Genomic DNA, 14861 nt, shown 5'->3' on the forward strand with positions numbered 1-14861 from the left:
GGTTATGTAATTACTTTTAAGGATAATAATTGCATAATTGAAAAAGATAACAAAAGGGTAACTGCAGCTTTAAATGGAACATTATATGTCTTAGATAATAGTAAGAAAGGGGAGGCTCAAACTGTATTTAATAATATAAAGCCTCATGAAGAATGTATCCATTTATTGCATAGGCGTTTGGGGCATGTAAATTTTAAAATGCTAAAACGTACAGTTGAGTTATCTGAAGGAATAAGGTTAAAACATTGTGATAAATATTTGCGTTGTAATGTTTGCTGTGAAGATAAGAGCAAAGTATTGCCTGCAAATAGGCTAAATGGTTTCAAAACAAAAGAACCTTTAGAAGTAGTATTTGCAGACATAATAGGTCCAAAGAAACCCAGTTTGGGGGGTGCTAGATATATACTGAGCATTATGGATCATTATTCTAGATATGGGTTTTGCTATTTAATGAAAAGCAAAACTGAAACATATCAACATTTTTTCAATTGGCTTAGGTTTGCTGAAAGAAAGTCTAAACGTAAACTGATAACCCTGGTGACAGATAATGGCACGGAATTTATTAATAACAAATTCCAGAACAGACTTAAGGTAGCAGGAATAGAGCATAAGAAGTCTGCTCCATACAGGCCAGAACATAACGCTTTTATTGAAAGAAGAGGCCAAACACTACAGGCAATGGTTAGAACAATGTTAAATGATTCTGGGTTACCTGATTCTTTGTGGGGGGAGGCTACAATGTGTGCTAATAACATATTGAACAACGTTGTTAATACAACAACAGGTGAAATTCCATTCACCAGATGGCATGGCAGGAAACCTGATCTAAGTTATCTGCACACATTTGGTGCACCAGCATGGGTGCATATTCCTGCACAACTCAGAAAAAAAGGGCAACATAGAGCTAAAAGATTTTTCTTCGTTGGTTATCAGGCAAACCATAGGGCATATAGATTTTGGGAGAAAGGCACATCTAAAGTGTTATGTAGTGCTAGTGCCCAATTTCTAGAACATGAAGGATGGGAGAAATTAGAACAGGATGCCAATAAAGATGTAATTATTGAATCCTATAGAAATCCCATTAGTTATCCCTGTAACTTTAAAAATAAAGTAAAGAGACAAATACAGGATGAAATAGTGCCCATAAAGGAAGAAACAGATTCAATAGCTGAACAGGATGAGGAAGATGAACAGGTAGTAGTTCAACAAAGTCCTCCTGTAAGCCCTGTAATTCCCAGAAGAACTACACGTGTATCTAGACCGCCTGATAGGTACCAGGCTAACACAGTGTGCCAGATTAATCAAGTTCCTAATTCTATTGAAGAAATTAAAAAGTATCCTAATAAGGAAAAAGAAAAATGGTATGCAGCAATGAATAAGGAACTGAATTCATTAAGTGATATGAAGGTGTATGAAAATGCCAAATTACCTGCAGGAAAGAAATCCATTGGCTGCAAATGGATATTTAAGGTAAAAACAGATAAAGATGGTAATTTAATTCATAAGGCAAGGTTAGTAGCCCAAGGTTTTAGGCAGAATGCTAATGACTATGATGAGGTGTTTGCACCTAGTCTTAAGGCAGCAACCTTGAGAGCAGCTTTAGTGTGGGCAGCTAGTAAAAACTATATAGTTAACCATCTAGATGTGGAAACTGCTTACTTGCACGCCCCATTAAAACATACTATTTATATGAAAAAACCTGTTGGTATTAAAAGTGAAAATAAGGATAATAATGATTGTTGGTTGTTAAAGAAAAGTCTCTATGGTCTAAAACAATCAGGCTATGAATGGAACCAGTATATTGTAAAGGAACTAGACAATATAGGATTTAAAGCTGGTTTAGCCGATCCATGTCTGTTTAAGAGGGAGACAAATGGGAAAGTATCATTATTATTACTATTCACAGATGATATTGCTTTGATAACTGAAACTAATGATGAAGCAAATAAAATAATAGCATCATTAGGAAAGAGAATAAAGATCAAGCAATTAGGGAGATAAAGAAGTATCTCGGTTTGAATATAAAGAAAACACGGAAAGGTTTTAAGATATCTCAGGAAGATAAGATAAGCAAATTGCTAAAAGATTACAAGATGGAGCTTTGTAAGCCAGCTAAGACTCCAATGAGTCAGGAGTTTAGCAACACTGATGAACAAAGCCCTGAGTTTGATAAGGTGATTTATCAATCTTTAATTGGTAGTTTGAGTTATATTAGTAATTGGTCTAGACCAGATATATCGTACTGTGTGAATCAGTTGGCTAGATTCAATTCTGCACCATGTGAAAGACACTGGATTGCAGCTAAGAGGATATTAAGATATCTTAAAAAGACAATGAATTATTCATTGTATTTAGAACCAAAGGGTGATTTAATTTTGTGTGCTTATGCAGATGCTAGCTTTGCATCAGAAAGAGACACTAGAAAGTCGACTTCAGGAACAGCCATAATGCTGGGTAAGACATTAATAGGCTGGAAGTCAATAAGACAACAGCATATAAGTTTGTCTACTATGGAGGCAGAATTCTCCTGTTTATCATTGTTATGTACAGAGTTAATAATGTATAAACAAATGTTAATTGATATAGGTATAACTGTAGATTATCCTATAATTATACATGAAGATAATCAGGCAGCAATTCAAATGGCCACAAATATTGGAGTAAAAAACAAGGAGCAAACATACAGATCTAAGATACCTAAACGTGAGACAATCTGTAAGAAGTAAGATGATTCAGCTAGAGTACTGTATGTCGGAGGACAATTTAGCTGATAATTTTACTAAAGCCCAAGGTGCCAGTAAGCACCAGGAGAGTTGTGAAAAATATGGGATAAGATTGTAAAGGTATTATATATTTATTTCACCCAAAAGGGGAGTATGTTAGGTATAACATTGATACCAAATATGGTTTGGGTGAATAAATATATAAAACTTAGATATCATGGTTTAAGTGCTTATCACTTTAAGCACAATGCAGCAGGCAAGTAGCCGATTAAGGGTGCGGTTAGAAGTTACAATATAAGGAAGCATTAGAAGCTGGAAAGCTTACTGTCTGTCTGTTACTGTGTGCTGCTGTGACTTACTGTTACTGTGTGCTACTGCGACTAACTGTGATTACTGACTGTGAGTGCCTGTGACTGAACTGTTATTGTTTGCTACTGTTTGCTGATTTACTGCGTAATTCTACTGAATATCCAGTGTTTGTTTCTCTGGAGAGTGAAACCGGAGGAGGAGAAGATATCTTTATCGGCTGATAAAGATATTGCAAGGACTCTTAACTTGGACTATACTAGTGAGTCTTACTGGATGGAAATACTGTGAATGACTTAATGGACTGAATGACAATGCTTAAACTCTAACTGGATTAAAAACTATTTAAACTACAAACAGTGTTTGTGTTCAGTGTGTGTATACTCTGGGGCCCTTCCACTCTCGTTTGGCTTCCTGGCTTGACTACTGCTGCAATACTCTTCTAGGGGTTAATCCCCAAACCCTAACAGAGATGGCTAAACCAGCTGCTTTGATTAAAGACAAAAATACAACTACTTTTGTTTCTACTTGAAGCCGCTTCTGGACTTTGTGCTCAAGGTGGGAAAAAATGAAACTTTGACTTTGGGTTTTGTTATAGAAATGGCTACTTCATACTATTATGTAAAAATAAAAAGTTGAGGTTTGATGTTATTATTATTTTCCACAGCATCAACGGAAGTCAGAAATAAATGCCTTTTTTTTCTTTTTCCTCACTTTTCCCTCCCCTTTTCCTTACCTTTCCTACTATTTTTTTTTCTATTTCTGTATTTCTTATGGTATTAATACATAAATAAATAAAAACTTTGGAACGAAGAGGGTCATCTGGGTAGCTATCAGTAATGAAACAATGGAGTAAATAAGCCTTCCCAATATGGTTCCCTTTACATTTGTTTTGGCCAAGAAAATAAAGGATGCAGTTAGCAAATGTGAATTAGGAATTCCCAGACTGAAGATGAGCCTTATGCAAACATATCACAAACTCTCAGTCACCAAACAACATACAAAATAACCCTTAATTCAAAAGGGTGAGAGCAAGAAGCCTGAATTTAAAGCCTTGAGAAAATATAAAACTCCCTGAGGTCTTGGCACTGCAATGAGCAATCGGCTGTTACATGGGATGCTTTGTTCTCATCTGCAGTAAATTCTCTAATCTAGCCAAGCTGTATTTGCAAGCTTTCTGCCAAGTCAAACTGAGAAACTGAACTAAAGATTAAGTGTCTGGAGATCTATAATTTACTGTTGAGTTCAGGGATGAAGTCTGAGCAAGTTTGTCAGAACTCAGAGGTATATTTCCTATTCCTCCAACAGTTTTAAAGGAGAACAGGCAGGGAAGATTGGTCTAGTGGACCTCCGACAGATTTTAAAGTAGTTTGTGTCTTTATGTCTGGTGATTTCTGGATTTACTGATTAAAAATGAGATTTTTTCCAGGAAGAAAGAAACCGAGATAGGAAATTTATAAAAGTGGAGAAGGTGACATGAATATAACTGCTGCAAAGAAGAACAGAAGTCACTTCTTTAGATATCTTTTCTTCTTTCTCTTTTGCAGTTCCTCACTTTTTATTTTATTTTACATCATTTTTCATTTTTCTATTGTTTCTGTTTAAATTACTAATTTTTTAATCCTCTGTAAAATTTTCTTGTAATAAAAATTATGTTTAAAGGTGTTTCATGTCTTACAATGGATTATAAAAATGTCATAAAGTACATTTTTATATTAGATAACATGCCTTAACTGCAGGACTTCTTTTTGTTTGGGTTAATTTTTAAAGTTTAAGTTATAAAGGACTTTCAAAGATAAAATTTCAGAAACTCAGTTACATAACAACAAGACAAGATGTTGGCATACCCTTTCTGAAGATTTCACTGAGCTTTGTAAATAATAATCTGACAGCCAATAAAATCAGTGAAGCTTGCATCTGAAAAAGCATCCATAGTACCGGATGCTTATGCTAAGCCAAGCTTGTTTGATCCTGACAATGCATTGTACTATGAACCTAGTTATAGTTATTTATTCAATAAAATATGCCTTAGGATAATGTGTCATCAAAAGAATAACATGATTAGTTCTTCACTGCAAAAAAAAAAAAAAAAGCCTCAGACTTCCATCAGCTGCTCCTTCATGCCACATGGAAAGTATCTTTCGACAGTAAAAAGAAAGTGAAAAAATGAAATGACACATGGGAAAGCAAAAAAGAATCTGAGCTTAAAAGTTTCCAGGATACACTGAATACACTGACATTTTGGTTGTTCTGAAGGGTGCCCTTTCAATCTCAGCCATCGTGGTTTTAAGAGTAAATATGGCACTCTATAGTTGATACCTGTGGAGAGAATGCTGGGATGTGTTTCCTTGTTGAAGCTCCAGAATTGCTTCGACTGACTGGTTGGTCGGGCTTCGAAAACAATACTGTATTTACGTCATCAGGACTGTATATCTCTTCATCTCGTATGTCTGGGACCTGCAGAAAACAAGGCGTGTAACTAACCTGCCTTGGAAAACACTATTATTAATGAAAGTGAGAGAGAGGGAGAGAGATCGAACTACTGACATAATCCAATTTGACTCTCGGTTGATACATGCCGTACAAGATTTTTTTTTCATTTGTATGAGTAGCATTTACAGATTCCCCTTGGAGAATTGGAGTAAATTCTTCCTCTATTCCATTCCATCTATTAAAATTTTAGACAGTCTCTTCCCTGTAGGTTAAGATGGATATTTTTTTTTTACTATGTCATTCTACAGGATGGGATGCAATGAATAAATAAGCAAGCATGCACTCTTCCCCCAAAACTCTGTGAGGAGCAACCACAGAAATAATGTGCTCAATTAACCACATTAAACTTAAAACCTGCAGTTCCTTGACATATTTAAACACACGTATTTCCATCTTATGTGAGGTTCTAGTTCACTGTCTGAAAAGCAGGAGGTGATTCTGCTTTTAAACACCAATCTGAACATTTTAAAATGTATGGTTAACACACTCCATAGCTTACGTCTGTGTCAGAAGCATCACCCGGGAAGCTTTCCTGCAGACCCTGTGTTCTCTGAGATGTTCTTTGATGCTTGGATTCCACTTCTGAATCATATTCATTGGAATCTCTTAATGTAGACAAGCCGCTATCAAAGCAGCTTTCAGGCAAGCTGTCAACTTCACAATTTATCCTCTGCATTGGATCACAAAGTGCGAGGGAGTCATACTCTTCATCCACGTAAGATGAATGCGACAACCTGATTGGGATATAAGGAGAAATGACTTTTGGAACCAAGCCTACCTCACAGGGATTCATCTGCTATGGAACAAATTTGAGGAAGTGTGCTGGGATCCTCTAGTCTAAACATTTAGCCAATTATATTTCACATGGGGAAATATACAAAGGATATGAGTAATTATACTGTTACATTAAATCAGAAGAGCAGAACTACATGCCAATGGTTACTTAGAAGTTACTTACAACTTCTATTTTAACATTAGTATGTAATGTAATGTGGTTATCCTTTTCCATTACACTACAGTAGTCTAATCGTAGTTAAACATCTTTTGAGGTACAAAGCTAAAACATTTAAATAAAATACAACAGGAAAGAAGTTAAGACCTACTTTATTTTTATATGCTTTTTTCACTAAGGTATTTATATCCCAATTTGTCAGCATTCAAGTTTAAGAAACGTATTTAAGGGAAAAAAATGTTCAAAGTCCTTCAAATTTTGTCCTTAACATTGAATAGGACACACATCTCTTTAAAGCCTTTTTTTTTTTCAAAAAGCATGCCAGAGAGACTCTGTTTTGGAAACTTACAGAAAATTTGTATTTCTTGAAGCCTTCTTCTTAACTTAGGTGATATACATAATACCAAGTCTTACATTTACAAAATTATTCCAGAGAGTAAAAATTCTAGGCTCCCATTCAAAATTATTAATGAATGAGAAGTATTATCTTTAATTCGGGAAAATCCAGGGACAAAAGGGACTGTATTGGATTTTTCAGGGACAAAATCCAATACAGCTGTTCCAAACAATCATGTCCCTTGTTAGATGCTCATTCGATTCCACTAGAGAGCAGCATAGGGTAGGCAACCAATGTTGTATATTAGTTACCATAAATATTATGTTATACATATAGCAGGGGTGTCCAGCCTTGGCAACTTTAAGACTTGCGGACATGCTGGCTGGGGAATTCTGGGAGTTGAAGCCCTCAAGTCTTAAGGTTGCCACCTCTAAACTATAGGAAACTACAGACTGCCATGAGTATCTTACTTGCTTCTATTTTCCATTTTGAGCACACCACAAAGCTAGGTTTTACACCACATTTGTTCTTGACAGAGACGCTCCACTGATGGAATTAAACTATGCACTTCAAAGATTAAATTACCCACTCAGCAAGATCAACAGACAAATCTAGAGATCAAGATTGATTCTCAGAAGAATCTACTAAAAGACAGACAACCATTGGTTGTTACCACTCAAATATTCTCTTTTTCTCTCCAGTTGATGTCACCCTAATTTAAATCTACATCAATCTAGTCATTCTACTGCACTGCCTGTTGCTATAAAAAGGTGCTACCAGATTCCTTTTGGATTTTTGGATACCTCAGACTAACATCACCCTGTCCTTCAACTTTTAGTAACTGTAATCGTTTTATGAAAGATTGCTGGCTAATCCAAAATAGATTTCCAGACCTAAATGAGGTTTTTGAAATAAAGAAAGGAACATCAGAGGTGGAAATGTCATGAACTCAGATCATTCCAGGTATTGAAAATAAGAACTGTAGACTCAGAATTTGCTCAGGCACCTCATTGTTTAATTATGCACAGCAACAATGAAATAGCTTTTATTAAGTGAGAATAATTAATCAGTGGAACGGCTTGCCTCCACCACTGGAGGTTTTCAAGAAGAGACTGGACAGCCATTTTGTTCTAAATAATATAGGATCTCCTGCCATGGGCAGGTGATTGAACTAGAAAACCTCCAAGGTCCTTTCCAACCCTATTATTCTATGTTCATTATTTTCGACCATATCTTGGATTGTCAGAGATTGAACCTAAGAATAAGACCAACCTTATCATGAAGCTCTAGAAAAAGAAATGAATTTGAAAGGAAGAAAACTGCTTGACTAGGATATTACCGTATTTAACACATATATATCCAGTTTTTCAAACTGCATAATTTTAAAGATATAATCAATTCTACCTGTCATATTGTGGATTTTGGGGGAAATGGCCACGACCACATTTGGGACTGCTTCTGGAGATTGTGTTTCCAGGGGAAATATTTGTTAGACGCTGAAAAATACACACATGAATTAGAAAGTTTTCAGATAACCTGGAAAAAGTTGTTTTAAGATCATCTTTATCTACCAAAACATTTTTTTCTTCATCACAGCTATTTCAATTTTGGAAAATTCAAAACAAAAACATATTCAATTGTTATGTGCTTAATTGGGGGCAAGGGTAGAGATATAAATGAAGCATCCCTTTGGTATAATGTTTTCCCCAAAATAATTTGTTTTATGAAATAAAATAATAATTCTATATGTGCATGCTACCTACTTTAATAATAAAAAATATAAAATTATAAAATGAATAACATTAGATTCAATAACCAAAACTTTTTCTCAAGATAAAATTCTAAATAATTCAGGGGAGAGGTTCTAAATAGACAAGGAGTTATCCTATGAAAATATGTATATTTATGCCTCATTAAATACGCATGGCTTATTTCCAGGTTAAAAAGCATAGGAGAGTTTTGACAGAAATCCAGAATATTTATTATATTTCACTGACTCCAATTTAGGTGTTTCACTGAGATGTCTAAAAGAAAAAAAAAGATACTAATTAACATATAATTAATTACATGTTGAATATGCAATGTTCAAACCTACCAGTGATCTGTTATACATACTCCAACTATTCTCTAATGCACTTCTTAAGCCATCATTACTGTCATGTAGTTTCCTGTTAGCTGACCTAAAATCAAGACAGAGAGGAAAAATTGCCTTACAAGAAGTCAACCCTAGCAATTGCAGTTTAAGTTGGTGTTAAGAAATTCAACAAAAATAAGAGAATGAAAGAGGTTTCATGTGCCTTTGATCAAGGTTAGGAAAATGGCAGAATGGTTCAATAAATGGTTTGATAAATGTGTCTCTGTCTATGTTTGTATCTTTGAGTCAGTTTTATGTGTATATCTTTTATGTGTATATCTCCTATGTGTATATCTTTGAGTCAGTTTTTGACTCCTGGCAACAGCCTGGACAAGTCCCCTATAGTTTTCTTGGCAAAATTTTGAAAGCAGTTTGCCATTGCATGCTTCTTATGGCTGACAGAGAGAGTGGCCCAAGAACACCCAGCTGGCTTTTCACCTAAAGCAGGGCTACTTTCTAGTTGATGCATTAACCACTACACCAAAAATGGCTCTCTTTCAGTGTTAGTACAGCCTTATTATAATCCTATAATGGTTATCATATATATGGGTACCACTAACCCAAAACAGGAAAAAGAAATAATTGCTCCTATAATTGCTCCATGTTTGCTCATTTGAGAAGGGCCAAGGTAACTGCTGATTTTTCATTCCCTATTTAAACTGCCTTTTTGCAAATCCGAAAAACGAGGCCCCCCAATCCAAATGAACAGGAAGACAAATCAAAGTACTGTGCATACATGATAAGGCACTACAGAAGAGATGAGAATTTTCATTTTAAACGCCATAAAGCCCCTTTGCATCACCCTCACTGATTCTGAAATCCTCCATGTATCTTAGGTTACAACCTTTCATCATTCTCAGAGAGTTTGATATGTGATGGGAGTTGAAATTCAGATCTAGAAGGCATCAGGTTAGGAAAGAATGGCATAGTTATCGAATTATTAAAAATGCATAAGGTCGTAAAATAATTTAGTGAAGCTCTGAGCAGTCTGCTGCAACTAAGTTTTGCTTTTTGTCTGTATGTAAGCCTCAACCTGTACAAAGTTAAAGCACTTTGAAGCAGCAGAACTGATTGTATTATTTTACACAACCAATAAAGGTGGGGAGCCCACTTTTTAATGTTCTCCCATGTTTAAAACGTAATACTTTGAAATCCAAAAGTTATCACAGCAAAGTGATCAAGATAAAACTTTTAAAAGAGCAAAAACCCCTCAGAATGCTTCCATGAAATCCAGTATACAGGAAGAAACAAAAATGGCATTTATTTCTAAAATAAACATCGTGTTTCTCATGTAATAAGGCTGGGTCTCTTTTTTTTTTTTTTGAGCCCCGAAAAAACAGCTAGGCCGTCTTTTCGGGGGTGAATTAATTTCTCCCCACACACACACACACCCTCGCCTAGAGCACCCTGCAGGCAGCCATGCCTCGCCACCAGTCGCTCCTAACGGCTGATCATGGCAAAGCGTGGAGGGCTCCCTACCCCCGCCAAGCGCCTTTCCTGCAGACCTGGGTATGGTGTTGGTTGCAGGCCGGGTCAGCAGGTGGGCGGCGGCAGTGTCGGCCTTGGCAGGGCACTTTAAACCGCAAGAACTTCGATGCCCACTGCAGCTGCTTCCTCCACTGCTGTTGCTTTCCCTTCGCTTTCCTCCACCAGCAGCGTTTCAGCCGTTTCTCGGACGGGGGAGCCGCCTCTGTAGCTTCCACAGTTCCCACCGGCACTGGCGAGAGAACAGCAGCAGCACCAACGGGAACCGTGGAAGTGTTTCAGCCGCTTCTCAGGCGGGGGAGCCGCCTCTGTAGCTTCCACGATTCCCGCCAGCGCTGCCGCTGTTGTTGGAGACGGCGCTGGTGAGAGAGGGGCCAGGGAACCATGAAAGCTACAGAGGCGGCTCCCCCGCCCGAGAAGTGGCTGAAACGCTGCCGGTGGAGGAATGCGAAGGGAAAGCAACAGCAGTGGAGGAAGCAGCAGCGGCGGGCGCCAAAGTTCTCGCGATTTAAAGTACCCTGCCGAGGCTGACATCCACACCACCACCACCCGCCCGCTGACCTGGCCTGCAACCAACACCATACCCTGGTCTGCAGCAAAAGCGCTTGGCAGGGTAGGGAGCCCTCTGCGCTCCGCCATGATCAGCCGTTAGGAGCGGCTGGTGGCAAGGTGTGGCTGCCCGCGGGGCGCTCCTAACGGCAAATTCCCCTCCGCCTTCCCCCCCATTTCGCATGTTTTAAAATAGGCCTAAATTTGGGGGGAGGGGCTTAATTTAATTTTATGCCTAGAAAACATGCTGGGGGGTCGTATTGTTGGAGAAACACAGTATTAGGCCTCTGCAATGCTCAAGATTCACATTTTGAATATGAATGTGTTTTGGAATATGTGGGGACCTAACGCACCTGCCTCACTAAAACAGCTTTGTTCAAGACTCCACAGTTGCAGAAGAAGCCTTTCCACAGTCTCTATGCAGTAAGAAAATAATGTAGGTGCTTTAATGAGTCATAAACAGACTGTTTCACAATGCAAATAATCTCTTTAAAAAAATACAGAGATGCAATAACACCCAGTGCTTATATGTCACCACAAAGATCATAGAATAAGGTCGAAGTAGATTATTCCAGAGGGGTTATTTAAAAGCTTATTTGGAGAAGACTGATTCTAGGTAGCCACCTCAGTAGTCATGTGTTCTTGGAGCAAAGCCTCCATCTTAGTTCTCAGACAGAATTATTCAATTTGAATTTATCTATTTTACTGCAGATTGGTTCAATTCCTCCAGTTCATTTTACCCCGCCATGAACATTCAACCAGGTATTAGTAACTAAATAAGCATGAGATACTATGGTCGTTATACTGTATTTTCAGGTACTTTGGACCAATGTCTTAATGTAATATTAAGATGTTACATGTAATGTAATAACCACTGTTTTAATTGTTTAGTCTTATAGTTTTAATATGGTTCTTTATGTTGTTTTAAATTTTGATTGAAACCTGCCTAACATTGGTTAGAAGATGGGCAGCTAAATAAATGTTTTAAATAAATATGTCCTTTTGGAAAGGAACATACAAATAAAAAAACAAAATGCAGTGAACAATGCTTGTTTAGAATTCATTGACCTAAAAAAAAACCTGTAAGATTATAGACTTTAGTCGAGAGAGATATAAAAATTAATATATAAAAATGATTAAATTTTATTTCTGAAAAAAGGAATGCTTCCAAAGATCTTACCAGTTTCCTATAATGTCACATGCAGCTTAATACTTTGACTAAGTTTTATCTACAGACAGGCTGATTAAAATATAGATCAGGGAACTGGAGACACCTTTTGCAAAAAAGAGCTCCTCTTTCACAGATAAAGAAAGCGCTGTTTCTTTTCCCCATTGGAGATCCTAACTTCTGAATATCAAAATTTATAAATGAAAACATTTTAAAAACAGAATTATTTAGCAGCTTACTGTAATACTGCTATCTGCCTCTCCAAGCTATCTCTGTCTTCAGTGTACTCTCTGATCATGTCTAGATCTCTGCAAAAAGAATAGTTTAGGGGGAATTAGTTTGGTTTTTTACCAACAACAACTTACTATGTATCTCTAGAGATATTTCCTTACCTTTCTGAATTCAAACTTTGATCTGCAATATCACTTTTTAAAGTATCTAATTCACTCTGAAGGAAAGCTATATTTGTCTGTGCTTCCATAAGATCTTTTTTAAGTTTCTGGTTTTCCTAAAAACAGAAATTTTAAAAACAAAACATTCAAAAACAGTAATTCATGCAATGATGATTCATGAAATTAAACAAATTTTATGATTATTTGAATGGCTACTTTGATAAATTATTTCACCAACCTGTGAACTACTTGAACAGTCACCAGTTTAAAATAAAGGGATTAATTATTTCTGCACTGGTTTCCCATTTGTACCCAACCTCTTTTACCACAAAATCTGTTTGTGGCTTTTCAAAACTCCCTAGAATAGATATTCATGACACAAGGCCACAGAATCATAAAAATTCCATCTCACTGTCCACCAGTAGAAAAACATGTCTCCATCTAAGGCCCAGTCTGTATTTTATTGTTACACACACCATTTACCCACTAACTAGTTGTTAATACTGTATATGGAGCTAAACACACCATATATCCGGGAAAATGGTTTTTTTCTCCCTAAAATTCTATTCATTCATTTGAACTCCCTGACAGTTCAAGAAAATGTCAAATTTCACCAAGCCAGAAGAGGCAACAAAAATACTAGTTATGTTGAAATGAGAAAATTTTAAGAAACTCATACCAAGGTCAGATCATGTATCCTTCTTTTTAATACTGCCAAATCTTCTTTGTGATTAATGTGTTTAGATTGTTCCTCAAGCTGTAAACAATAAAGAAAATGTAAACGCTATAAGAAAATTTATCTGATTACCTCACAATGCAAAGGGAATCAAACCTTTCACAAAAATACTCAAGAACTCAACTGCTTTCTGTATAGGTTATTTGAGGGCAGCTTTTAAAACTAATAAACTACTTTTATTAATTTAAAAACTAACTTGAAACAGTACTACATATTAAACTAGTCATTAATTTCATGAGTCATTATTGATACAAATAATTTAAGGTATGTAGCAATGAATAACTGAAGAACAAAGAACTATTGCATAATGATAACTGAAAAATTAAAATAATTACTGGAAAGTAAGAATTAACTAATCTTCAATTCACAGAAAGGCTTCCCATTCTGTCAACAAAAGGAATTGCTGCTCATTTTAGGCCAGAAGCTAAATCCTTACTTTCAAGCTGATCAAAGTCTATTTAGATTTAACAGATGCTTTGATAATTCAAAAACAAATTGTCAAAAACTGTTATTATTAGGGAAATGAGTAACCAAAAGGCATGTGACTGTAGAAAGGCTCACTAAGGTCAAAAGATTCTTATTTGTGGTTATTCAGAGTAGGAATTGCAGACAGAAACCCAAGACTTCAATGAGCAGATTTACTCCCAAATACAATAGAGCTAACCTCCCACTTTTTGAAATAACTAAAGACTAATTGCCTTGTAAAAAGGGTGAAGGGCACAATTAAGGCTATTTAGTTCTAATTAATAACCACACCATAGAACACAGTTCCTTTCCTTTTTAAGGAAGTATCACTTTGTTCTGTTATCTCAGGGATTAAAATATGTGAACTTCATATTTCAATAAAACGGAAGTCCAGTCTTCTTGTCTGCTTATTTGCTTGAAAGATAGCAGAACATTTACAGAGAATCAGGCCTGGGTCTATTTAACCATGCACTCTTCCCCATGTATTAAGTGTGTACATACAGGGGTGGGATACGACAGGGTTAACTACTAGCTGTGCTTCGTTCGGCAGCTGAAGTTGAAAAATCAGGAAATAAAGATCAGGTAAGAGCCCGGGTGGGCGGGTGGGCAAAAACATCAGCAGACATAGAACCGGTTCTATGTCTGCTGCTCTTCAGAGCTACCGGTTCTACAGAGGTGCACAGAACTGGTAGAAACCCACCCGTGTACATACCATTTTTAGTTTTTTTATTGTCACTTGGAGATCTCCCACTTCAGTTTCATATTGACGCTTGAGATCATTCAAAGCTTCTTCTGCTTTACGCTTCTCCTGAAACATTTTACACATTTGTTAAATTACAAATGGCAGAGTTAAGCAGCTCTAATTCAGCAGAACAAGTATCTGTTCTAATTATACAGTCAAAAATATTTGGCCAATCTTAAAGCATTCATATATGACTAGATATGCCCAAAGATTTGCTATAGTACATGTTTCATTTCTCTGCCACCTGGAAATAAATGCAAAGCACATACTCTACAATAATTATTAGCACACAAAGTACTATTTGACTGTGTCACAAGTCATCCTTGCTTCAATAAAAACTATGTACTAGTAAAACTGATAATTCAGAACTATCCCACAA

The 14861-nt window shown here is 36.5% G+C and overlaps 1 protein-coding gene across 5 annotated transcripts in view; it reads right to left on the reverse strand.

The window, feature by feature from the left end:
* The window catches only part of RASEF (RAS and EF-hand domain containing), a 53607-nt gene that overhangs the window by 16019 nt on the left and 22727 nt on the right, over window positions 1-14861 (reverse strand). For 4 of the 5 annotated variants that reach the window (XM_026674869.2, XM_087957848.1, XM_026674875.2 and 1 more), the window contains exons 4-11: window positions 14453-14548; window positions 13219-13296; window positions 12540-12655; window positions 12387-12455; window positions 8907-8991; window positions 8216-8307; window positions 6022-6256; window positions 5349-5486 (exon numbers count right to left, since the gene is read on the reverse strand). In XM_026674869.2, coding sequence (XP_026530654.1) covers window positions 5349-5486; window positions 6022-6256; window positions 8216-8307; window positions 8907-8991; window positions 12387-12455; window positions 12540-12655; window positions 13219-13296; window positions 14453-14548 — 909 coding nt within the window. The remainder of the gene's footprint in view (window positions 1-5348; window positions 5487-6021; window positions 6257-8215; window positions 8308-8906; window positions 8992-12386; window positions 12456-12539; window positions 12656-13218; window positions 13297-14452; window positions 14549-14861) is intronic. The other variant, XM_087957847.1, reaches the window with a different exon arrangement.

The sequence above is a fragment of the Notechis scutatus genome, chromosome 2, assembly GCF_049901735.1.
Source record: "Notechis scutatus isolate UNSWTSFEM ecotype Mainland chromosome 2, rNotScu1.2, whole genome shotgun sequence".
Lineage (NCBI taxonomy): Eukaryota > Metazoa > Chordata > Lepidosauria > Squamata > Elapidae > Notechis > Notechis scutatus.